The 23510-nt window shown below is 47.1% G+C and overlaps 1 protein-coding gene and 1 long non-coding RNA gene across 2 annotated transcripts; one reads left to right on the plus strand and one right to left on the minus strand.

Annotated features, from left to right (window-relative positions):
* Positions 1-82: 82 nt before the first annotated feature.
* Positions 83-19550, minus strand: LOC135189764 (uncharacterized). Its single transcript, XR_010308287.1, has 3 exons — positions 19303-19550; positions 2075-2153; positions 83-366 (listed from the first exon to the last, which is right to left on the minus strand). It is a non-coding gene; the product is annotated as an uncharacterized LOC135189764 (long non-coding RNA).
* LOC135189763 (transthyretin) lies at positions 14426-22613 on the plus strand. Its single transcript, XM_064170472.1, has 4 exons — positions 14426-14538; positions 15314-15453; positions 21351-21486; positions 22301-22613. The coding sequence occupies exons 1-4, from the start codon at positions 14470-14472 to the stop codon at positions 22406-22408; spliced, it is 453 nt and encodes a 150-aa protein (XP_064026542.1). The 5' UTR covers positions 14426-14469; the 3' UTR covers positions 22409-22613.
* The last annotated feature ends 897 nt before the right edge of the window (positions 22614-23510 follow it).

A 23510-nucleotide genomic window follows, 5' to 3' on the forward strand; every position in this document is an offset into this window, starting at 1 on the left:
CCTTTCCATCCTCTTTTCCTTCATCTTCTCTACCAGAGCCTTCCCATCCTCTTTTCCTTCATCTTCTCTACCAGAGCCTTCCCATCCTCTTTTCCTTCATCTTCTCTACCATCGCCTTTCCATCCTCTTTTCCTTCATCTTCTCTACCATTGCCTTCCCATCCTCTTTTCCTTCATCTTCTCTACCATCACCTTCCCATCCTCTTTTCCCTCATCTTCTCAACATTGTGTGGTTTTAACCCCATGTAGCTCTAACACTGTGCTGTGCTTCTTGCTGGTGATAAGCCAAGCTACAGGGGCAGCCAATAAAAGAATTGCATCTCAGTGTCCCAGTTGACTCTGTGGTGGTTTCTGTATGATCATCAACCTAAGCCAAAAGGAAAATTGGTCAGTGACACCTTTAGAAAGGAGAGCTAATAGGGATTTATTTATTTGTTTAAACAGCAAAATTGAAGAAGAGATTGAGCAAAAAAAAAAAAAAGTATACAAATGAGCACAGGCTGGATCCTCCCTGGTGGGGTGAAACACCAGCAGATTGCCCAGGGAAGTTATGGCTGCTCCCTCCCTGGAGGTGTTCAAAGCCAGGCTGGATGAGGCCTTGAGTGACCTGTTCTAGTGTCCCTGCCTATGGCAGGGGGTTGGAACTGGATGAGCTTTCAGGTCCCTCCCAACCTAAACCATTCCATGATTCTGTAGTTCTCTCTCACAAAGCTAAAATCTTGTTACATGCTATGCAACACAGGACACCTTTCACCCTGTTCCTCAATCTCTGCTCCCTAGGTTTTCCACTGAAAACTGCTTTTCTTCTCTTGGTGCTTATTTAGAATCACAGAATCAACCAGGTTGGAAGAGACCTCCAAGATCATCCAGTATAACCTAGCATCCAGCCCTGTCCAGTCAACCAGACCATGGCACTAAGTGCCTCATCCAAGCTTTTCTTCAGCACCTCCAGGGACAGTGACTCCACCACCTCCCTGGGCAGCCCATTCCAATGCCAATCACTCTCTCTGCCAACAACTTCCTCCTAACATCCAGCCTGTGCCTCCCCTGGCACATTTCTGTTATGGTTCATCCTTTCCATCCCGCTATGTTGAAAGAGTCATAAAAGGAAACAAGACCTGATTTAGGCCAGGCTAAGGCAAAGCTATGACAAAAGAATTACACAAGCCCTTCAGGGAAAAAAAAAGGACAGTGCATAATCATTCCTTCTAAACCTTTAAGTCCCCAAAACCCCAACATCTTCTTTGTAAGGGGCTCTGTAGAGCAGAATGCCCATCAGACACAAGGCCATGAGAAGGCACATGGGGCAGCACATGCTCACTGTCAGCCTCAGTTTAAAGCACAGGGACTGGAACAGAAACTATTTCAGCCTTGGGTTTTGTTGTGTTTGGGTTATTTTTTCAGTTGAGTTCCTGTTTCCCTGGGAGGCTCAAGCATGGAAGGCACTGATAGCCCCCGTCCCCAGAAAAGCAGGCATGTTGAGCTGTCCACTGCACTGCTCTCCTCTGCATTGCTACTTGTGTGTTTTATTCACAGGACAGCCTGCAGCCATCACCTCCTGAAAGCTTACCTCTCCCCCCTCCACACATCCAGCCCTTCTGTCGTTTCTGCAGCTCCTGTTTCTCACCATCCCTCCACACCACTCCTATGCTTCACGTTTTAGCCAAGCAGTTCTCCTTCTCCCCTTCCTTGCTCTCATGAAGGGTTTGGCTCACATTTCTTCTTCCCCTTCAGTCCCAGGGATGAGTCCCTGCACAACCCTGCCCTTCCTGTCTCCTCTTCCTACATGGTTGTCCTGAGGGCAGCTTTTCCACTTAAACATCATCTACACCTCATTTTTTGGCCTGCTCTTCTACACGAGGAGGCTTTTGCTCCTCAAGCTCCTGTGAACGCATATGCTGTGCGTCACCATCCCCTCCTCCCAACTGACAAGTCACATCGCCTCCTTCCCAGGCTCCCTGTCTGCAGCCAGCTCTGCTCTTCCCTGCTATTCTCTGCCCCCTTCACTGGTTCCCTCTCAAATCTCACCCTAAGCAACTTCTGCTGGAGCTCCACCTTTGACATTTAACAATTACCTTGGCCACTCAGGGTTGTTTCTTCCTCCGCTTTCTGAAGCTGCTTGAGCACTTTTGATTGAGAGCGTAGCTGCATTAGCTGGGAAAAGAGAAAAGGAAAAGGGACATTTCTCAGTGACAGAAGCAAATCATAGAATGCATTGAGTTGGAAGAGACCCTTCAAAGGTCACCTCGTCCAACCCTCCTGCAGTGAGCAGGAACATAAAATCAACCAGGTTGGAAGAGACCTCCAAGCTCATCCAGTCCAACCTAGCACCCAGCTCTAGCCAGTCAACCAGACCATGGCACTAAGTGCCTCATCCAGTCTTTTCTAGATCAGTTTGCTCAGGGCCCCATCAAGTTTGACTTTGAAAGTCTCCAGGGATGGGGCCTCCACCACCTCTCTGAGCAACCTGTTTGGGTATTTAACTACCTTCCTTGTGATGAATTCCCTCCTAGTTTGTCTATTTGGAAGTTAGGAGAGAATTTAGACAAACTCTGGCAGACCTGAACTCTCAGAGCTGTTTCACAGACCCTTCTCTGCTTTCCCCTCAAACTATTCCGAAGGACTTTGGTTTCTGAGCAGGGACCTCTGAGGTGCCCTAGGAGGCAGAACAATCCCAGAGTGCAGAATCAGAGTGCGAAAAGGAAGGGCCAGTTGTTATTCAGGAATCTGACCAGCCCCTCAGGATAACAGATCCATAGAGGGCTGAGGGTGGGATAGGAGCACAGAAGCTACAAAAGCAGTTCTCATGCATGCAGCAGAAATGTGTAATCACACAAAAGCACTGAAGAGAGGTTTCTGTTAATCTCTGATCCCATAATCTTCTTTTGTTGCCACTTAGCAACAGAATTGCAAACTGAGGATGGAAAGCCAGGGTGACTTAAAATTCCTCTCTTTGCTGAGCAGGAGGAGAAATGCTCCCTCAGTGAGCAGGCACAGCAGGATTTCCAGGGACTGGCTCTGTTGTGCCTTTCAGCACTATTATGCAGACACCTGAACTTCAAATTGCCCAAAGTCCAGCTCCAAAGGGCAAATAAAACTGTTTATAAGAATTAGTAAACTTTCTCCACAGAAACCCAGGATTAGTCCAAACAAAGGCATCCATGGAGTGCATTAAGGTCATATGATGTAGGCAAGAGGAGCACAGAAGAGGAGCCTGGTGGGCCAAAACATTTCTTCACTGGAAATTACCCTTAACTGATGGATCAGAACAAGTCTCCACAGCTTTTGGGGATCCACTATGTCAGAGAATGGTGCAGAGGTGTGTGAGATCCTACTGCAATGCCCCTACCTGAAGCAATTGGTTTTCATCATCCTATCTGAGGAAGACTAAACCCAAAGTAGTGCCAGCTGAGCTCAGCTCTTCATGAGTATCACAACAAGTGTTAGATTTAAGTGCCTACCACCATGCTCTTTTCTTTTCCCCCATCTCTTCCTCATCTTTTTTTCTCCTTCTTACCTTTTTTTTTCCTCCTCCTGTGTTCTAAACTGAAGAGCCTGGAGCAGCCAGCCAAGCCATCATCTCCAGCAACGCTGCTCTGGTTCTGGGGGCAGAGGCAGCTAACAGATGTGCTGCAAGCTGTGTGACAGCCAGGCTCAGAGCAGTGGTAAGGCTGCAAGTCCTGCTTGCTATTCACCAGCTTCTGCCCCACAGTCCAGCTCAAATGCCTTCTTCCTTTGCATGTGCTGTGATCCTCAGAGACAAGACTCCAGCAACCAGAGCTTCCTCCCACCTTAAGCAATTTGTTCCCTGTCCTGCAGAAGGGATGGGCTCCCATCCCAGCAGTGCTGCCCAGCAGCAGAGGGGAGAGGGAGGTATTTCAGCCAAAGGGCAACAGACCCAAGGGTGCTGCTAAAATGGAAGTTTGATTTAATATTTACATTTTCAAGGGCTGAACTTGTTCTGCTGCCTTTGTTTGCCTTCAGCCCAAGGACATGGGTTTGTTGTTTGTTTTTTTTACAGTGAAGTTTTGCTTTGAAACTCAGCAGCCAAGACCTGCCTATGCCAGACCCATGAGCACCGTTTCATAGCCACTTTGTACCACAACAGGACTCTGCTGCAGGCTGCTGGAGTTGTTTATTCCCCAGCCAGACCAACCGCAGCAGGACAGGTCTGGCCAAGTGGGCTGCAGAGCTGGGTGTGCAGGGAGGTGAACAGGAAGGGCAGAAGCTCCCTGCACCCTCTCTACTTTTTGGGGTGCAAAGAACAGCTGTGAGAGTTCTGGCTTTCAAGAGAGCCCAGGGAGTGGTTTCTCAAAGCAATCACACTTGGTCTAACTGTTGCATACAGGCACATGTTGGGTCATGCTTGGACTAGATGATCTTGAGGTCTTTTCCAACCAGGCAAATCTATGATAGGACTCTGGCATATGTTAGCAGAGTATTTATGGACCTCTGCAGGAAGTAACCCACCATCCACAAGCCAGTGGTGCATTTCACTTCATGCAGAGGAGGGGAAAGGTCTCTTATGCCTGGTGCCCCCAGCATAAGAGGGACAGGGAGGCTGCTGGAGTTGGTCCAGAGGGATGCCATGAAGGTAATCAGATGGCTGGAGAACCTCCCTTGTGGGGACAGACTGAGAGTTGGGGCTGTCCACCCTGGAGAAGGCTCTGGGGAGACTTAGGAGCTGCCTTCCAGTACTAGAAGCCTACATCAAAGCCAGGAAGGGAATTTTTTTATAAGGGCTTGTAATGACAGAATGAGAAGGAATGGGCTGAAGCTTGTGGAGGGGAGCTTTAGACTGGAGAGTAGGAAAAAATTCTTTCCAGTGAGGGTGGTGAGACACTGGCACAGGCTGCCCAGGGAGGTTGTGGCTGCTCCCTTCCTGGAGGTGTTCAAGGTCAGGTTAAATGAAGCTTTGAGCAACCTGGGCTAATGAAAGGTGTCCCTGCCTATGGCAGCAGGTCAGAACTGAATGATCCTCAAGATGCCTTCCAACGAAACCCATTCTATTAATCTATGATCCTCAGTGCTTCCATGCACTGAGCTTTCCCCCAGTTCTGCATGCCAACCCTGAGCTAAAAATAAAGACATGAAAAGACAAATTGCTGAACAGCAAAGAGTGTGAGTAGCAATTACACACTTTCCCTGCTATTTACAGCCTTCCTCACAGAACAGTACAAAGAAGGAGCAAAATTAGTACACGTTCCTCTTTTTATGTGACTGTTTGTACTTTGCAGAGGAACTTCAAGAGGCTCATCAAGATGATGCTAATAAAAGCTCTACAATTCTGTCTGTAGTCAAATATTCCCCAGATAATAGTCGTGGGCTGGAATTATTTGCTGCTTCTGCCCATTTTAGGTGATGCTTCTCTCATCATACTTTAAAAGACTAAAGCACCTACTTGCTGAGCATCATCTTTAAAGAAAAGACTAAGGCTCACTTCTGCTCTGTCCCCAGGAGTCTGTCTGATAGCTAATGATGTCCAGTTCATGGGAAACCATCAGCACAAAGTAGTAGCTGATAGTGTAGAGTAGTCTAATACTAAGGACAGAAGGAATCTTTTAAATGGCTTCAAGGAAAGCAGAAGGAAGAAAATCATCTGGAGTGCACAAGCCTTTTTCCTTCCACTGGGGGAGAATGTTCATCAGCAAGGGTGGATAAGGATTCTTGATCTGACATTCCACAGCATTTTAGAGGATCCAACCAGTCCTAAGGTCTTGTCTACACATTTGAGTGAGTTGAGGCAGAATGTGGTAATTCCTCTGCTAGGTGTGGGCAAGCTGCTGGCCTCGGTGCCTCCTCTGGCCTGCAGGAAAGGGGATTAAAATTCCTTTGAAACACACTCTAAGGGAAAAGCACAGAGATGAAGGGGATTAAACTAATATAGTTTTACCAGGACATATTCCCCTAAGCTGGTTTCCTGTGGCTCCAACATTGTGGGCTGTGATGCAGCTCCAGGAGGATACGGGATGCTGTGCACTGCATTGTGTAGTAACAAAGGGACCATGAAGATGCCCTACAACCAGGAGCCCCCAGATCAGCTCTGCACAGACACTGGGGTGATGAGGAGCAGGGCTGCTCCATGAATACTGGGCTGGGAACTGCTCTTAGAAGGGCCAGTACAGAAACCACAGTTCATACTCTAAGGGCTCCAGAGTTTTTTGGTTTACTTTAATCAGGGAGCACTGAACTCCTCAGAGCTCTGAACAAAACAAACCTCAACCTCTAGAGGAAAAAATGTCCCAAAAGTTAAAACACAACCTAGGCTTGTTTTACTGCTACATTCTACAGCATGACCTGCATTATAGAATCAACCAGGTTGGAAGAGACCTCCAAGCTCATCCAGTCCAACCTAGCACCCAGCCCTAGCCAGTCAACCAGACCATGGCACTAAGTGCCTCATCCAGGCTTTTCTTGAAGCCCTCCAGGGACAGTGCCTCCACCACCTCCCTGGTGGTAGACTTTACAGATTTTAGAGCCAAGCAAGGAGAAAGGTTTAGACTAAGGGCCCAAGTTAAAGACATGTGGGGGCTTATATTGAAATAATGTGCATAGTGTCATCCAGTGGACAAGCATCAAGGGACCCTTTGGGCAGCTCTGCTACTAGCTTTGATGCAAGCAAGGAAAATCACTGAACCACAGAATATATCTTGTTGGAAGAGACCTCCAAGATCATCTAGTCCAACCTTCAATCCAGTACTGAAGGGTCAACACTAAACCATGTCCCTGAAATGCTGCTTGACACCTCCAGGGATGGTGACTCCCCCACTGCCATGGGCCTTCACAGAAAGTTACTTGAGACCTCCACATCCCATGCCAACACGCAGCAGGAGTTATTCACTCCACTTGCACACTGATAACACTTTTACACAACATGTAACATCACTGTGTGGGCTCCAGGTTTGTAAAGCAAGCTGTTGGAAGCAGCAACTCAAACTTCCCATCTCTCTGACTTGACTACAGGGCTACATCTCTTTTCCTAACTGTAGCAGAGGGCTGGCTGGCTGCTAGAAGGTAGCTACTGTTTCACCCCCAAATGCTAAATACTGCATGACTCATAGGTGGTTGTTGTCTGCCCAAGTTCATCCTGAACTCACAGCAGGTCTCTGCTTCATTATTGTTATTGACAAAGCATCCTGGGATGCAGAGCAAGTCTTGAACAATCCAGTTGCTCAGCAATGATAGGTGGTGACCCTATACTATGCAGCTCATGGAAGAGAAGTTGTATGCTCCTCCAGAAAAGCAGCCACAGACATAGGGAAGGGATGAAATGCATAGTCCTACTGCAAAAAACAAAGCAGATTTCATAGCTGTAGGTCTAAAGCAGTGGCCAAACACACAGCTAAGCTGCAGCCTTTAGTTCTGTGCTGCGAGAGATGTTCAGAGACAGTGAGCAAAGGAACTGCTATTTTTATCCTAAGCAAGCATTGCACTGAACTCTCTGCAAGCTTGCACTCTGTAAACCTGAGCATGTACCTGCCACGTGGTTAGAATTCAGTCTCTCAGCCTGGCTGGCAGTAGGGAAAGGGAGTTATAACCACGGAGGCTTCATCAGGGAGAATGATGATACAACCACAGAATTAAGGTTGGAAAACACCTCTGAGGACATCCACTCCAACCCTCAACCTCACACCACCATGCCCTGAAGTGCCATGTTCAGTGGGTTTTTGAACACCTCCAGGGATGGTGACTCCATCACCTCCCTGAGCAGCCTGTTCCAATGCCTGGCCACTCTTGCAGCAAAGACAGTTGTCCTGATGTCTAACATGAACCTCCTCTGGCACCAGCATAGGCCTGCTGCCTCTGTTCATCCACTTAAAGCAGCAATCTGCGTTTGCAGTTTTGGAAGGCAGGCAGCACTTTATGAGGAGTGCCTGCTGCAGAGGTCCTGTGTTTACACACATGGGAACATGCATGAGCTGGATTCTGCCTTGCAACACACCAAACCATGACTGCCACTTCATCTCCTGTTGGCTCACATAGCGCACAGCCTTCCAAAACCTACAAATGACTTTTCTCCCATCTAGTACAAATCCAGCTCAGCTTACTGGCAGTGTGGCTAGAGGCACCAGAACCTCAGAGCTACTGGTGAGGGGCCTGGAGCACAGCCCTGTGAGGAGAGGCTGAGGGAGCTGGGGGTGTGCAGCCTGCAGAAGAGGAGGCTCAGGGCAGAGCTCATTGCTGTCTGCAGCTACCTGAAGGGAGGCTGTAGCCAGGTGGGGGTTGGGTTCTTCTCCCAGGCAACCAGCAACAGAACAAGGGGACACAGTCTCAAGTTGTGCCAGGGAAGGTCTAGGCTGGATGTTAAGAGGAAGTTGTTGGCAGAGAGAGTGATTGGCATTGGAATGGGCTGCCCAGGGAGGTGGTGGAGTTGCTGTCCCTATAGGTGTTCAAGAGAAGCCTGGATGAGGCACTCAGTGCCATGGTCTGGTTGATAGGCCAGGCCTGGGTGCTAGGTTGGACTGGATGATCTTGGAGGTCTCTTCCAACCTGGTTGATTCTATGATTCCATGAAAAGACAGCAGGTTGTTTCCTCTCAGCTCCATTTTCACTCAGCAGACATTCCAGGTACACATTTGTTTTGGCAGACCAGTGACACTGGCCAATATACTTAGGGTCTGATACCAAAGTTCCATGAAGCCTGCAGCAGTTACAGGGACAAGGTTTATGAGGTTAAATGGTTAGCACTGCCAAGAAGCAGGCAGCACTTCCATGCTTTAATTTGAATTGATTGACATGTGACTGACTTGGCAGCTCCTCACTCCACAGCATGCCCAGTGTGTTTTGTTCCAGGGCAACAGTTCACATCTAAGCTACGTCCAGATGAACCCAAGTGGTGATGGCCACTAAAGAGAGAACTGAGTATCTTAAGTGACACTCCAGGGTGATTAGCCATTTACCAAGGGCTGATTGGGCCCTGTGCAAATTTGAAGAAGCCTTTGAAGAGGTATTCAGGTGCATGCTGGATAAACAGGCATTTCCACACACCTGTTTGTATTGGGTACCAGAATGAAGTGCCTTAGACTCAGCGCTTTACAATCTTGAGCAGCAAGATGCTGAGCAAAGTCCAAAGCTGCAATAGCTTTAACAAATATATATATAACCTAAGGAAGGATTATAAATTAACCCCATAGATCCTTTTTGTAATGGTTATTTTAAGCTAGAGCAGGGTAGAGTTAGATTAGACATGAGGAAGAAGTTCTTTGCTATGAGAGTGGTGAGCCACCAGAACAGCTTGCCCAGAGAAACTGTGGATAATGAGGATCTCTGGAGGTGTTTAAAACCAGGCTGGATGAGGCTTTGGCCAACCTGATCCCCTGCCCTGGGACTAGATGATCTTTAAGGTTCCTTCTATGATGATCACTAGGGAAGGTTTTCATTGTCATGTCTAATTATTCATTTAGCATCTTAGCATCTGCAGACTGCTGAGAATAAACTGAAAACTCACTGAGATGGCCTTCAAAAATGCCATGTCCTCCCAAAAGAACCTAAGAACTCATGCTTTTTGCTATCAGAAACACTTGCATCATGGTGCAGATTTCTTGTGTGCCCCTCGCTGCAGGCAAGGAAGAAAAAACCACCTAACAATTTTGCTAACAGAGAAGGTGACCTTTAAAAACTCTGATCTCTTGGCACGCTCCAAGCAGCGTTCAGCAACAGGAAAGGTGAAGGTGTCAGGGCAGGCAGGAGGTTAGTCAATTAGCTTTGTGTTTAAATTGATTTGGTTTGGGGTTTTTTTTGCAATCACTCGTCTAGACTGATGGATTGGTATGCAGAGGTGAATGCATGTTACAGCTGAAGAGCAGAAGTTTGATTTAGAGGGATCACAGGGACTATAGCTAATGAAATAGGGCCTCATAGATATCAGTTCCCAGCGCCCTTGCAATTTAATCACTTCAAAACCAAAGCCTGCTGAGATGAGCAGGTGCCAGATGAATTCACATGTCACAAATGCCCCAAAACAGCAATCACTTATCTGGATGTTTCTGGGCTTGGACTTTGGGCTACGTCTCAGGATGCTCCTGGGACATCACCTTGAAGTGATTAAAAAACTGTGATAAATACCTGAAGATCAAACCAACCAACCAACTTGTCTCCTAAATTATCTGTTAACAGTTTGTACTTCTTCACTATAAAACTAGCTGGATTTGACACAGAATATAAAATGAGGATGATTTCCATGTTTTTCTGTCTAACACCAGTAGTATTGTCTTGTTTGCCATTAAAATAGCCCTTGTGATGAACAAAGAAATCTGAGAGTGGCCATAGAAGCTCTGAATCCAGAGCTACCCCTCAGAGAGAACCAAAGAGAGGAGTAGGCTGACAACCTTGTGATGAACAAAGAAACCCGAGAGTGGCCATAGAAGCTCTGAATCCAGAGCTACCCCTCAGAGAGAACCAAAGAGGGGAGCAGGCTGACAACCTTGTGATGAACAAAGAAACCCGAGAGTGGCCATAGAAGCTCTGAATCCAGAGATCCTCTTCAGAGAGAACCAAAGAGGGGAGCAGGCTGAGAAGCATGCACACACCACACACACATGAAATGCTATTTTTCCTTAGTGCTTTTCTTTGCAAACTGAAGTTCAAGCTCAAACATGAACCTCCCTGAGCACATTTTTTAATTAGAACAGTATTATCCCTGGGTTTGCAGGGAGGAGGAAAGTTACATAATGAGCAAATGGTGAAAATCTCTGGCTGGCTTCAGCAGGTAGCACACTGAGCACTTGCTGATGTGCCAGAGCCTCTGCCACAGCAACCTGGTGGCACAAAATTGGAGTAGAACTCAAAGTCGCAGGATGTTAGAGGTTGGAAGGGACCTCCATAGATCATCCAGCTCAACCCCCCCTGCCAGAGCAAGACCATCAAATCTAGTGCAGGTCACACGGGTACACATCCAGACAGGTCTTGAAAGTCTCCAGAGGGGGAGGCTTTGACTCTAGCTCAGAAACTTTAAGTAAGCTTCTTGCAGAGGCAAACCTCAAGTCTTTTCCTATAAGCCCTTATGGAATGTCACTCCAGCAAAGTGAAAGAAGGTGTCTCAGGCACGTCTCTATAGCCCAGAAAGGGTATTTTCAGAGCTCAGGAATTCGTTAATTCTTTGGGAAGTGCTAGGGAACTCTACCCAGATTACTGCGAGGCTTACCAGCTATCAGTCCCTTTCACTCCAGTGCCACAGGAGCAGCTTACAGGGGTTTATGGTCAGAGGCAGATATTCCAGCCTGTCTGAGCACTTTGCCATGTACAAGCAGGTGGCTTTGTCAGTAAGGGGGAAAAGAGAATGGGGCAGAGAGTAAGGAGCTTATCTGTGTAGAACAAGCATGAGTGTGTGAGCCTGCACGGGAGAGGGAGGCAGACGCTGCAGGGCACAAACAAGAGCATTAACAGGACATGCTTGTTCTTGACCTGCCCATTGTAACTCTTCCATGCAGGGAACATGCTGCCATCAGGCACTGGTTCTAATTCCTCAGAGCTGGCCCTCCACTGATTTGGAATTCAGATAATCCTCAGATATGTAAATGCTTTAAGGCTTATCTAAATGTTTCCATAACTAGGGGGTCTCATTCTTCTCGGCTTCCATAAGCTGAGGTTGCTGTGCATACCAGGGACTCTGCTTCTCTCTGCTCTGGCCCCCTAATCAGCCTGTGCCTGGGTAATCCCCCCTTTTTCTGGGGTGGGCCCTAGTTCCCAGCTAGCTTTATGTATATCTCCGCATTAGCTGTATAACCCTACTGTTTCCTCCATGCCAGGAATCCCAAACATCTTGTTCTGAGGGGTTTTCAGAGTCTCCCTCTGCTCTCTTCTTACAGAAGGGCATTTATGCTGTCCCTCTGGGCCAAAGTTCTCTAGTGCACCACTTTCCTTGTGTCACCACATGTGTATCTTGCTGGCAGTCTCTGGGACCTGCCCTGCTCCCTGCTGGCTTCCTCACTCTTTCAGATGGCTATAAGTTTCCCAGCCACACTTCTTCCCCAGTGCTCAGACTCTTCTAATTTTACTTTCACATGTATTGGTTTGTCTGGGGTAAGTTACCCACAGAATCACATAATTGCCTAGATTGGAAAAGATCAACAAGATCACTGAGTCCAATCATTAGCCTAACACTAAGTCCTCAGCTAAACCGTATCCCTAGGCATTACATCTGCACAGCTCTTAAGTACCTCCAGGACTCCACTACCTCCCTGGGCAGCCTGTTCCAGTGCCTGACCACTCTTTCATTTTTCCTAATATCCAATCTAAACATTCCCTGATGCTGCTTGAGGCCATTTCCCCTTGTTACTTGGCTGGACAGATCAACCTCCCCCTCCTCTCTACATCATCCTTTCAGGTAATTGGTGCTCCTGCTAATAATAGGCAAAGGATCCCTGTCCAGGCTATGTATGGGATGGGGAAGGCAAATGAAGGAGGAGAAAAACTCCTATTTGTGGTTAGAATTCAAAAACCTTTGCAAGCCAGACACCAAAATGTCAATGTGATGAAAGAGAAGAGTAAAATAGGTAATACAGGCAGCTGAAGTGTGCTAGCCCTGGAGAGCTGACTTGTCAGAAACTGCTACTTTTCCAGAAGACCTAGGGAAAGTAGTGTTTCTAAGTTGTTCACCCATAGGAAAGCAATTTCAGGTGCAGGCAGGTGCCAGTATCATTATCTCCTTGGCATTATTTCCTTGCAGAGCAGCTGGCAGCAAAGGAGTAGAAAGTCTGCTTGCCCCGAGTGCAGACTTCTCTCCCCGACACACAAAGCTTCACTGTGTCAGAGAAACATTTGCAATGGGAGCAAATCAACTCAGTAAACTGTCAGTGCACAGATCTAGGAGCAGTATGTACGACTCCAAGATCTGAACACATCCTGCAAGCGTGGTCTGCTGCTGCTGGGCACCTTGCATTGGCTTTCACAGGCATGCAAAATGAGCACAGGAGCTACCTGTGTATTTGTCTGCTCTGCTCTAAGTACAAAGGGCACTTTGATCTCAGCTCAGGACATTACTGTACTAGAGATCCTTTTTTCAAAGACCAACTTTGCCTGAAGAGCACAACTGTATAAAGTAGCCTAGAGACATGAAGGTCACTGAAGAATACCATCCATGACTCCTTTCCAAGATCTTCATCATAATCCTACTCGAGTTAAAAGCTCAAATTGCTTTCTGTTGGAATACTGTGAAATCAGTAAAAACACACCTCAGTGCACCAGCTCCTGCAGGCTCACAGCTGTGAGGAAATGCCCCAAAAGGTTAGGGTTTATTCTCTCAGCTAGCACAGGGTGCAATATGACCAATCTTTCTGTGATGGAGCTGGAGAAAGAAGCTACACCATCTCTATTCCCCCAGCTGGCTTCTTCTCCCTTCCTACTTAGGTTGGGGCTGAGCTCACCCTGAAAACCCTCTTCCCTCTCCCTTTCTACTTAGGTTGGGGCTGAGCTCACCCTGAAAACCTTCTTCCCTCTCCCTTTCTACTTAGGTTGGGGCTGAGCTCACCACAAAAACCCTCTTCCCTCTCCCTTTCTACTTAGGTTGGGGCTGAGCTCACCCCAACAAGCCTCATACATTTCAGAGCACAACAGTGACATTTGCAGTGTACAGGAGCCTGACAATGACAACATTGGCTGGATGTTAACTTCAGCTGTGCTGGCTGCCTTGTCTCATTCTGGAGTGCATGCAGCAAGAGAAGCCTCATCTCAACTTTCTTAGACCTTTATCTTCCCAAAGGGACAGATCCTTCCAGGTCTCTTCACAATGGCTAAGGGGAAACCTCACTGTCTACCTGAGGATTAGGCATGATGAATCACAGAATACCAGGTGGAAAGAGACCCCCAGAACCAACTGGTGTAACCTTTCTAAGTGATGGCATAGGTGAATCCTCACAAAGCTCTGGTGAGAGGCATCCTGTTGTCAGATCCTGTCTAAGTTAGACTTCAGAAGCAACATTGCTCCTTTTAAACCAGGAAGGGAACTGCTTGGGAATCTGTCTTCCAACATGAACACTGAGTTAGACCACTAACACACTCCATCACCCATGAGAGCCTGCATCTGCCTGCTCTTCAGAAAGCACCGAACACCTTGAGAAGAAGCATGGAGCAGGCACAAAAGCATCAGGCACTCCCATGCACAACCTGAGGGCAAGGTAAAGAAGATCTCCTAGAACTGGTTGGACTTCTGGGCAAACAAAGGTCATTTACATTATTGTGTGGAGAGCTTTCTACGAGTCTAATCTCCCCAGGCAAGGGTCATGTTTGTGTCCGTTACTTATTTTCTTTGCTCTAATGATCTTGCAGTGCCTCCATTGACTGCAATGGCAGCGCTTTACATGGACTGACTCGAGGATTGGACAGTTTGCTAAGCAAATAATCAGAATCAGCAGATTTGGAGTCATATGGGCACCCAATAAGCAGCCTGTTTTGTTGTAGGATCGGGTATAAAAATCCCAAATCCTCTCAGCTCCTAGCGGCTGGCACCAAGGCTCACTACACAGCAAACAGAATGGCCTCTCCCTCTGTGCTCCTTGCTTTCCTAGCTGGACTGGTACTTTTCTCTGATGCTGCACCACTGGTGAGTCTCTTTATTCAAACTCAGTCATTACTAGAGTGATGATCTAGATTTTCTAGATGACTAGCATCCTCCTCACCCATGAAATGCTGTAGCCATCAGGCTTTTGCTGGGGTGCTATTTGACAACTTTTTAAGCAGGTTCTTCAGACTTTTGAAAGATTTTGGTTTGTGGGGTTTTTTTTGTCATTTATTCATTTATTTTAGGATGTTATGAAAGGTCTGGGGATCCAGGAGGCGTGAGCTTCTGATTCTGTCTTGTCAGTTCCTGAATTGCATCCCATATCTGACAAGATACAGAGACAGCTTTACCCTCTTCACCAAACAAATGCTTTTCAAGGCACTATAAAAAAGCCACTTGAAAAGTAAGACTTAGGACTCTGCATAGCATATTGAAATCCAAGAAACAAATATTCTTTCAGCCCTAGGGATGTCACAGGTATTTCTTTGTTGGGTTCCTAAGCTAACACTCTGCCTACACTTGAAGTAATGTCCTGTTTTCTTGCTTGTGAGCTCATTAAAAAGGCAAACTTTGCAACCCTTTCCCATATGCAACCCTAAATATGTAATCAAGCAATCAGTTTGCACGTGTGGAATAAAGTGATCACTGTGAAGCTCTAAGATACTCTGCTTTAAGAAGTAGACGTTTGCAAACTAGCTTTGAATAACCATGTGGCACAGAACTTGCTTTTAAGTCCAGGCTGATTCTGCAACAGGAATCCACCATTGCAAGGTCTTTGCTGAACAGCTCCTAGCCAACCTCTCCTGCTTTCCCCAAGGTCTCCCATGGCGCTGTCGATTCCAAATGCCCTCTGATGGTGAAAGTGCTGGATGCAGTCAGAGGAAGCCCTGCAGTTAACGTAGCTGTCAAGGTCTTTAAAAGGGCTGCAGATGGAAGCTGGCAGGACTTTGCTGCTGGGTAAGTTCTGTGGTTCTATGGAGACGTTTTCAAGGTTCCTCGGGCAAAGAGTTGAGCAATAAAAGGGATGGAGCTCCGATTGGTTTTTTTCAAGAAGGCAATACACAAGAACACTATCATTGGTAACAGCAACTGAATTCTGCTTAGAAAGTGGAACTCAGCCATGACTGAAACAATGCTAACTGCAAAACATACCGAGAGGCTCCTCTCACCTTTGTAAAGACAATAATACCTTTTTCCCCCCTGCTAGCTTCAGTACTATGTTTCCTTTCTATAATGAAGAACAAATACTAACATTAGAAGCTTATTTACCAGAATTGTGCAGCTAATCCATACTAACTTACTATAGGTTCATAGAATGGTTGAAAGGGACTTCAAAGATCCTCTGCTTCCAACCCTCTTGCTATGGGCAGGGATGCCTTACACTAGCCCAGGTCACTCAAGGGCAACCTGACCTTGAACACCTCCAGGAAGGGAGCATCCACAACCTCCCTGAGCAACCTGCTCCAGCATCTCACAACCCTCACTGTAAAAAAATTCTGCCTGATATCCAGTCTACATTTTACCTTCTCAAGCTTCAATTCATTCCTTCTCATTCTATCACTACAAACCCTCCCCTGCTTTCTTATAGGCCTCCTCAGGTACTAGAAGGCTGCTGTATGGTCTCCCTGGAGCCTTTTTTCCTCCAGGCTTCACATGCAATGGATGTGAAGCTTTATTTGCAGCAGGCAGACATAAAACCCTCACTGTAAGCTCTGCTTGTACACATGCAAACAGTAAGTGCAGCAGTTGTCTGCTCCTGTGTAACAAATATGCTGGTTGGAAGAAACTCTTTGACCAGAAAGTAACAGCACACAGATTCACCATCTCATCATTAGTTTGTGGTCATCTCTATAGAATGACAGCCTGAAACTCAGAAGACATCCTCAGAACATCCCTGAGGAGCAGGCAATAACAGACAGCTCCAGTTTGTGGGGGATGTATGGATCTCAGAGGAACACAGCTTACTAAAATTCTATTAGGTGAGGCATTCAGGCACCTAGATTCCATTGTAGCAACTCATTGAAGCAGACTTTTAAGTCAAGAGATATTGCTAGTAACAGCAAGGTGTTCAGCACAAGCAAGGGCAGGAGCCACCAGAGCATCCAACTGTCCCTTACCAGGATTTTTATAGCATGATTTACTTAAAAGCTGCAAAGATGACAAGGGGAGAGGGAGAGACCTCCCTCTCCTCCTGAAAGGTTTCTTTTTATAAAACTCAAACCAAAAATATGTACTTCTCTCTACTGAAAAGGAACAAGAGAGGTTAGGGGATTGAAGGAGAAACAAACACCTCCACCACCAAATGCTGAGTGTTAATGTAGGGACGAATGACTCTCAAGATGGATTTATGCACCTCAGCCAACAGAGAAACCTCATGGGGGAAAAAATGACATGATGTTTTCAAAGAAGAGACAAGGATAATGTCCTTCAGGAGCACTTCTGCCACGATTGAAACTCAGATTATTTAGAATGTTTCATCAAGTGCTCTTGAAGATGTCACACAAACTGCAGTTTACAGAGCAACGAGAGACATGCAAGGTCAGTGCTCAGTGCACTCAATTTTTGGGCATGCCAGTGTCTTCCTGCTCAGTTTGCAATGCTGCTCTCAGCAAGCCCAAGGAGACAAATCCTCCAGTTCTCCTTAGCCAGCCTCCGTTGGCACTTTACATCCCAGAAAAAAAATATATATAGATATAAAATCACTCCTTAAATCTAAGTTGAGGAGATTAATCCAAGGCAAGTGAGAAGCATTTTGCTGGGGGAAGGCAGTGGAGGAACACTGAGCCACAATCCATAGAATCAACCAGGTTGGAAGATACCTCCAAGATCATCAAGTCCAACCTAGCACCCAGCCCTACCCAGTCAACCAGACCATGGCACTAAGTGCCTCATCCAGTCTTCTCTTGAACACCTCCAGGGATGGCAACTCCACCACCTCCCTGGGCAGCCCATTCCAATGCCAATCACTCTCTCTGACAACAACTTCCTCCTAACATCCAGCTTAGATCTTTCCCAGCACAACTTGAGACTGTGTCCCCTTGTTCTGTTGGTGGTTGCCTGGCAGAAGACACCAACCCCCCACCTGGCTACAGCCTCCCTTCAGGTAGCTGCAGGCAGCAATGAGGTCTGCCCTGAGCTTCCTCTTCTGCAGGCTGCACACCCCCAGCTCCCTCAGCCTCCCCTCATAGGGTTTGTGTTATTATTATTATTATTATATATTTATTGTATAATTATTATTGTGGGTACAAATTTTGACCTTTCCCTTCACTTGCATCTTACTTAAGGCTGCTTTCCAAGACACCACTGACTGCAGCTGATGGCACTTGTCTGAACTGGCTTTTCACAGGTGATCGTTTGGGCTAACCCAGATGAAAAGCTGAATGCAAACAAGGAGCACAATCTGTAACTGCTCCTCTTAGTAACGTTTTGATGCTGCATTGCCTATCAGACTGCATATGGAAAAGTCACATTTCCCACAGATATCTGTAACATTTGTTAGCTTTTTATTTGTTTTGACTTTGCTGACACACTTCAGGGAATGAAGCAAATGCCCCCAGCAACTGGTGCATTAGAGGAGCTGTATTAGAGGAGCAAATGCCCCCAGCAACTGGTGCATTAGAGGAGCTGTATTAGAGGAGCAAATGCCCCCAGCAACTGGTGCATTAGAGGAGCTGTATTAGAGGAGCAAATGCCCCCAGCAACTGGTGCATTAGAGGAGGCAGGATGAAGTTAGCATGGCAACTGCTGACTTCAGTGAGGGACTTGTTTCAAAGGCAGTCTAGCCTAAAGTATGCAAGAAGAGATAACCTGAGCCAAGATGCCCTCTGAGGAAGGCTTTAGGTCACAGTGACCTGAGAAGCATGCGACTGGGGTGCTATATGAGCTCCTCCCATACTTTGACATACTCCTCACATGCTTGTGGAAATCTAGGGACTTATTGTGCAGCCCAAGAGTTGCATTCACCAAACAGTTTTCATGTGACTCGGGTTATAAATCACACACAAAAAAATCAACTCCCCCTGCAGCATGTCTGAAGTGGTTCCTCCTATACTCCTTTTGAAAAAGCCCTCAAGAACAATAATTCATGTGCCTGAGATATTTCCTCAGCAGCCTGCCTCCGAGGGCAGGGGTTTATCTCAGAGCAGTATGTGTCCCAAGAGGTCACAGGTGTTATTTTGCAGGCAGTGTAGATTTAACCTGGTCACAATGCACTGCTAAGGTGCAGACAGTGAACAAGAGGAGCAGGATTGCACTCTAGGCTGGAGCAACTTAACCAGAGCTTTGCATTTTTTATTTTTCTGTAAAATTATAGCTTTTTATAGCTTAACATCCATCTTACAGCAGAGCCTGGCTCACAGGATGTGAGGTTGGACGTGACTTGATGATCTGTGAGGTCTCTTCCAACCCTGATGATACTATGATACTATGAGTTGAATGCACCCAAAGAGATCATCAGGACCAACCCCCCTGCCAGAGCAGGACCACACAATCTAGCCCAGGTCACACAGGAACACATCCAGACAGGCCTTGAAAGTCTCCAGAGAAGGAGACTCCACAGCCTCTCTGAGGAGCCTATTCCAGTACTCTGTGATCCTTAAAGAAGTTAAGGTGGATATAAGCTGCAGTTTATATCCATTGCTCCTTGTCCTGTCACAGGGAGAAAGTGAACAGAGCCTGTCCCCCCCGCCCTCCCCGACCCCCAGCCCTCAGATACTTAGCAAGAAGCAAGCATCCTGCACTTACTCTCCCGTTCAGACAGAAACACAAGTGCTGTGCAGAAGGAAACACTGAGAGCATTTTGCTCACCGGGGCTGAATGCAGGACGTCCTCTGCCTTGTCCTAACCCCATCCAGGCTCCGAAGCACACGCGTCCCGTGGGCTGCCAGGGCTGAAGGCTTTGCTTGTGAGCTCCCTGGCACCGAATGCCTACCACTTAACGAGGAACACCTGTGCCACTAGCTCCTGGGAACGGGCGAGAGCCTGCATCTGCGCTTCTTGCCTCCAGTCTGGCAGCTGCTCAGGCTGGTTAGCGTCTGCGGTCAGCACCCCTGGTGGCAAGCCCCGTCCCAGCTGCATCCAATCTCTTCTCAAAGCAGCAGCTAATTACTTAGCTGAACAAAGGTGCTGGGGCAGACACCGGTTCTCTTTTTCATTCGCTTCTGCTCCGACTCCCCGATTTATAGCCGAGGAGGTGCAGGCTAAGTTGCTAACTTGTGCTCTGAACCCTCCTGCAGGATCTCAGCAGTGCTGTTCCGTGGTTTCAAGGACACTCACTGGTGCATTCTTTTCTCCTGCCTACTACCTTTCATTAAGGCAATTTAGGCTAAGCCAGGAAGCAATAACTAAAGCAAAAAGAAAGCAGGTGCCTACCCTTCACAAATTGCTTGTGAGCCTTGTTTCAAGCAGGGCTCGGCTTCTCTGGAGGTGTGGTCTACCTTGGGTAGAGCTCATTTCACTTGTGCTGGATCAGTGAGACTTTTTTTGGTCAAAGTGCTGAGCATGAAATGTAAGAAAACCTGAAAGCTGGCATAGGGGTGCCAGTCTTGTTCTTAAGTTAGCCAAAAGCTCTGATTCTTCATTCATCACCAATAACCAAAGGTGACAAATAAGACAGTAGCTGGGAATGAGAAGCTGCAACAACACAACTGCCTCTGCTTCCTCCTCTCCCTGAGCATGTCACTGCTTCCTCTTCTCCCTCTCATCCTCCTCTGGTTTCTGCCCAGACAGTTACTCCTTGCCACATCCCTCTTGTAATGGGGGCTCCAGAATTGGATGCAGTACTCCAGGTGGGGTCTCAGCAGAGCAGAGTAGGTGGGGAGAATCAACCTGTTGGCTGCACTTCTCCTGATGCAGCCCAGGCTCTGCTTGGCTTTCTGGGCTGCAAGTGCACACTGCTGGCTCCTGTTGAGCTTCTGGTCCAGCAGCACCCCCAAGTCCCTCTCCTCAGGGCTGCTCTCCAGCCACTCACTGCTCAGCCTGGATTGGTGTTTGGCATTGCCCCAACCCAGATGCAGGACCTTGCACTTGGTCTTGTTGAACCTCATGAGGTTGGCTTGTGCCCACCTCTGCAGCCTGTCCAGGTCCCTCTGGATGGATCCCTTCCCTCCAGCCTGTCTGCTGCACCACACAGCTTGGTGTGGTCACCAAACTTGCTGAGGGTGCACTCAATGCCTCTGTCCATGGCACCGATAAAGATGTGGAACAAGACTGGTCCCAGGACTGATTCCTGAGGGACTCCACTTGTCACTGGCCTCCACTTGGACATGGACCCGTTGAGAGCCACTCTTTGAATGCAGCCATCAAGCCAGTTCTTCATCCATTGAGTGGTCCACCCATCAAACCCATGTGTCACCAGCTTGGGGACCAGGGTGTGGTGCGGGACAGCGTCAAAGGCTTTGCTGACACAGCAAGAGAAATGACCATGTAAAGTTTTCATCCGTGATGTGTGTGGATGAGCTGGTACCAAGGACAGGCTCTGCAGTTTAGAAACATGCCCTGCACAGGAGAGAATTATTTCAGATGATTAGAAAGCATTCTAGGCAGAATTGGGCTGTGCAGCACCTTTGCTATTCAATATTCCATCTCATCTGTTTCTGTTCAGCATTAGAAGAAACTTCTTCCCTGAAAGGGTTCTCAAACCCTGGTGCAGGCTGCCCAGGGAGGTGGTTGAATCCCCATCCCTGGAGGTGTTTTAAAGAGGGAGAGATGTGGTGCTGAGGGACATAGTTTAGCCCCAGCCTTGGTAGAGTTAGAGAATGGTTGGACTGGGTAATCTTAAAGGTCTTTTCCAACAAAAACAATTCCATGACTCTCTGACAGTATGAAATATTTATGTAGGTTCTTTACCATTACAGGAAAACCACAGAGTATGGAGAGATCCACGAGCTCACAACAGAAGAGCAGTTTGTAGAAGGAGTATACAGGGTTGAGTTTGACACCAGCTCTTACTGGAAAGGACTTGGGCTCTCTCCATTCCATGAATACGTTGATGTAAGTATGTGCAGGTACACCTGACAACCCACATCCTGTGTAGGGGCATCAGCTGGAAAGAACAAATAGAGCCCTTTCATACTGCAGGAGTGCAGCATGTTTGAGTTAGTACAGAGGTCTCTCCTTGCTGCAGCAAATCTAGCCACTCACTGACCTATCACCAGCACTGCTCATAGGATCACAGGATGTTAGGGGTTGCAAGGGATCTCCAGGGATCATTGAGTCCAACCTCCTTGTCAGAGCAGGACCACAGAATCTCATTCAGGTCACATGAGAACACATCCAGACAGGTCTTGAAAGTCTCCAGAGATGGAGACTCCACAACCTCTCCGGGGAGTCTGTTTCAGTGCTCTGTGACCCTTACCCCTTCTCCTGTCACAGAGTGCAGTGAGACACTGCAGAACACAAAGCAGCTTTGGGCTCCAACTGCCTAACCTTGCTTGGACAACTTACACAGAAGCTGTGTTTAAATGCACTAGATGGGATTTCACCCCTTGCTTATTGGTTGGATGAGATGCCTCCCCTGTACCCTCCCATTCCTCATCACAAACTAGTCTGCCTGACTCAGGTGCAGATGTCTCCACCTAGCTTCACCACAGCCAAGGCTCACTGTGGGCATCAGTCAAAATCTCACAGATTTCTCAGTCTTCTGTAGGCATCACAGAGTGACAGGGAGCTTCGGAAGGGGAAAAGCCCTGCTGGGAGAGGCCTGGCAAAGCACTGTGCAGAAGAAATGGAGTGTGCTTCCTGGCTCCTAGTAAGGTGGTTTTGAATGTGTGCTGCTGATGGTGACCACAAATCTTCTCTTTTCCAGGTGGTGTTCACTGCTAACGATTCTGGCCACCGCCACTACACCATTGCTGCTCTCCTCAGTCCTTTCTCTTACTCAACCACTGCTGTTGTCACTGATCCCCAGGAATAAACATGTAGTCATTACACAGACACCCTCTTCCACTAGAACTATTGTAGGCTTTTTAGGGGGAAGTTTTTTTTCCTCTTGCTAATGTGTAACTTTTTGCTCCATTAGGGTTTGTTGTTTTGATTTGGTTTGGTTTTTGGTTTTTTTTTTCCACTTTGTAACTTGGCAAACTTCAGGCAAGTCAATAAAATGTTACTTCTTTAAAAGAGTCTTCTAGTAGTGAAGTTTGATTGTGGTCTAAAGTGTCATGATTTGTGTTCAAGTGCAGAGAGCATCTGGAAAACAAGCATGGCATGGCACTGGATTTGGTTCTCTTAATCTGCCTCTGCTTCCTTAAGAGAAGTCTGGTCAGTGAAGTTTGATTAGGGTCTAAGGTGTCATGATTTGTGGCCAAGTGCAGAGAGCATCTGGAAAACAAGCATGGCATGGCATGGCATTGGATTTAGTTCTGTTAATCTGCCTCTGCTTCCTTAAGAGAAGTCTGGTCAGTGAAGTTTGATTAGGGTCTAAGGTGTCATGATTTGTGACCAAGTGCAGAGAGCATCTGGAAAACAAGCATGGCATGGCATTGGATTTAGTTCTGTTAATCTGCCTCTGCTTCCTTAAGAGAAGTCTGGTCAGTGAAGTTTGATTAGGGTCTAAGGTGTCATGATTTGTGGCCAAGTGCAGAGGGCATCTGGAAAACAAGCATGGCATGGCACTGGATTTGGTTCTGTTAATCTGCCTCCACTGCCTTCAGAAAAATCTGATCAAGTGCAGTGGCTCAAAATATGAAAGTTAGAAAGCTGTGCTACCTTAAAAAGTGTTGACCCAAGCAGCCATGCCTTTAAAAGAAGAAAGTCATCACTCCTAGTTTACACATGGGAGAGACAGTCCCACTATCAAGTAGGTCAGAGGGTAAACAGGAAAACTCTGAGTACCTAGCAGCAGAACAAATAATGCAGAAAGACCCTTGAAATACACCTACCCAGAGGGCTGAAAGGGTTCAAACCTCTGTAGTTTTTTCCTTAAAACCTCAGGTTAACCTCAACACTTTGTCACACTTCAAGAGGAAACTTTGCTGCTCAACCAGTCTAAGAAGCTGTGGAGCAATTTCAGTTCACAC

The sequence above is a fragment of the Pogoniulus pusillus genome, chromosome 34, assembly GCF_015220805.1.
Source record: "Pogoniulus pusillus isolate bPogPus1 chromosome 34, bPogPus1.pri, whole genome shotgun sequence".
Taxonomy (NCBI): domain Eukaryota; kingdom Metazoa; phylum Chordata; class Aves; order Piciformes; family Lybiidae; genus Pogoniulus; species Pogoniulus pusillus.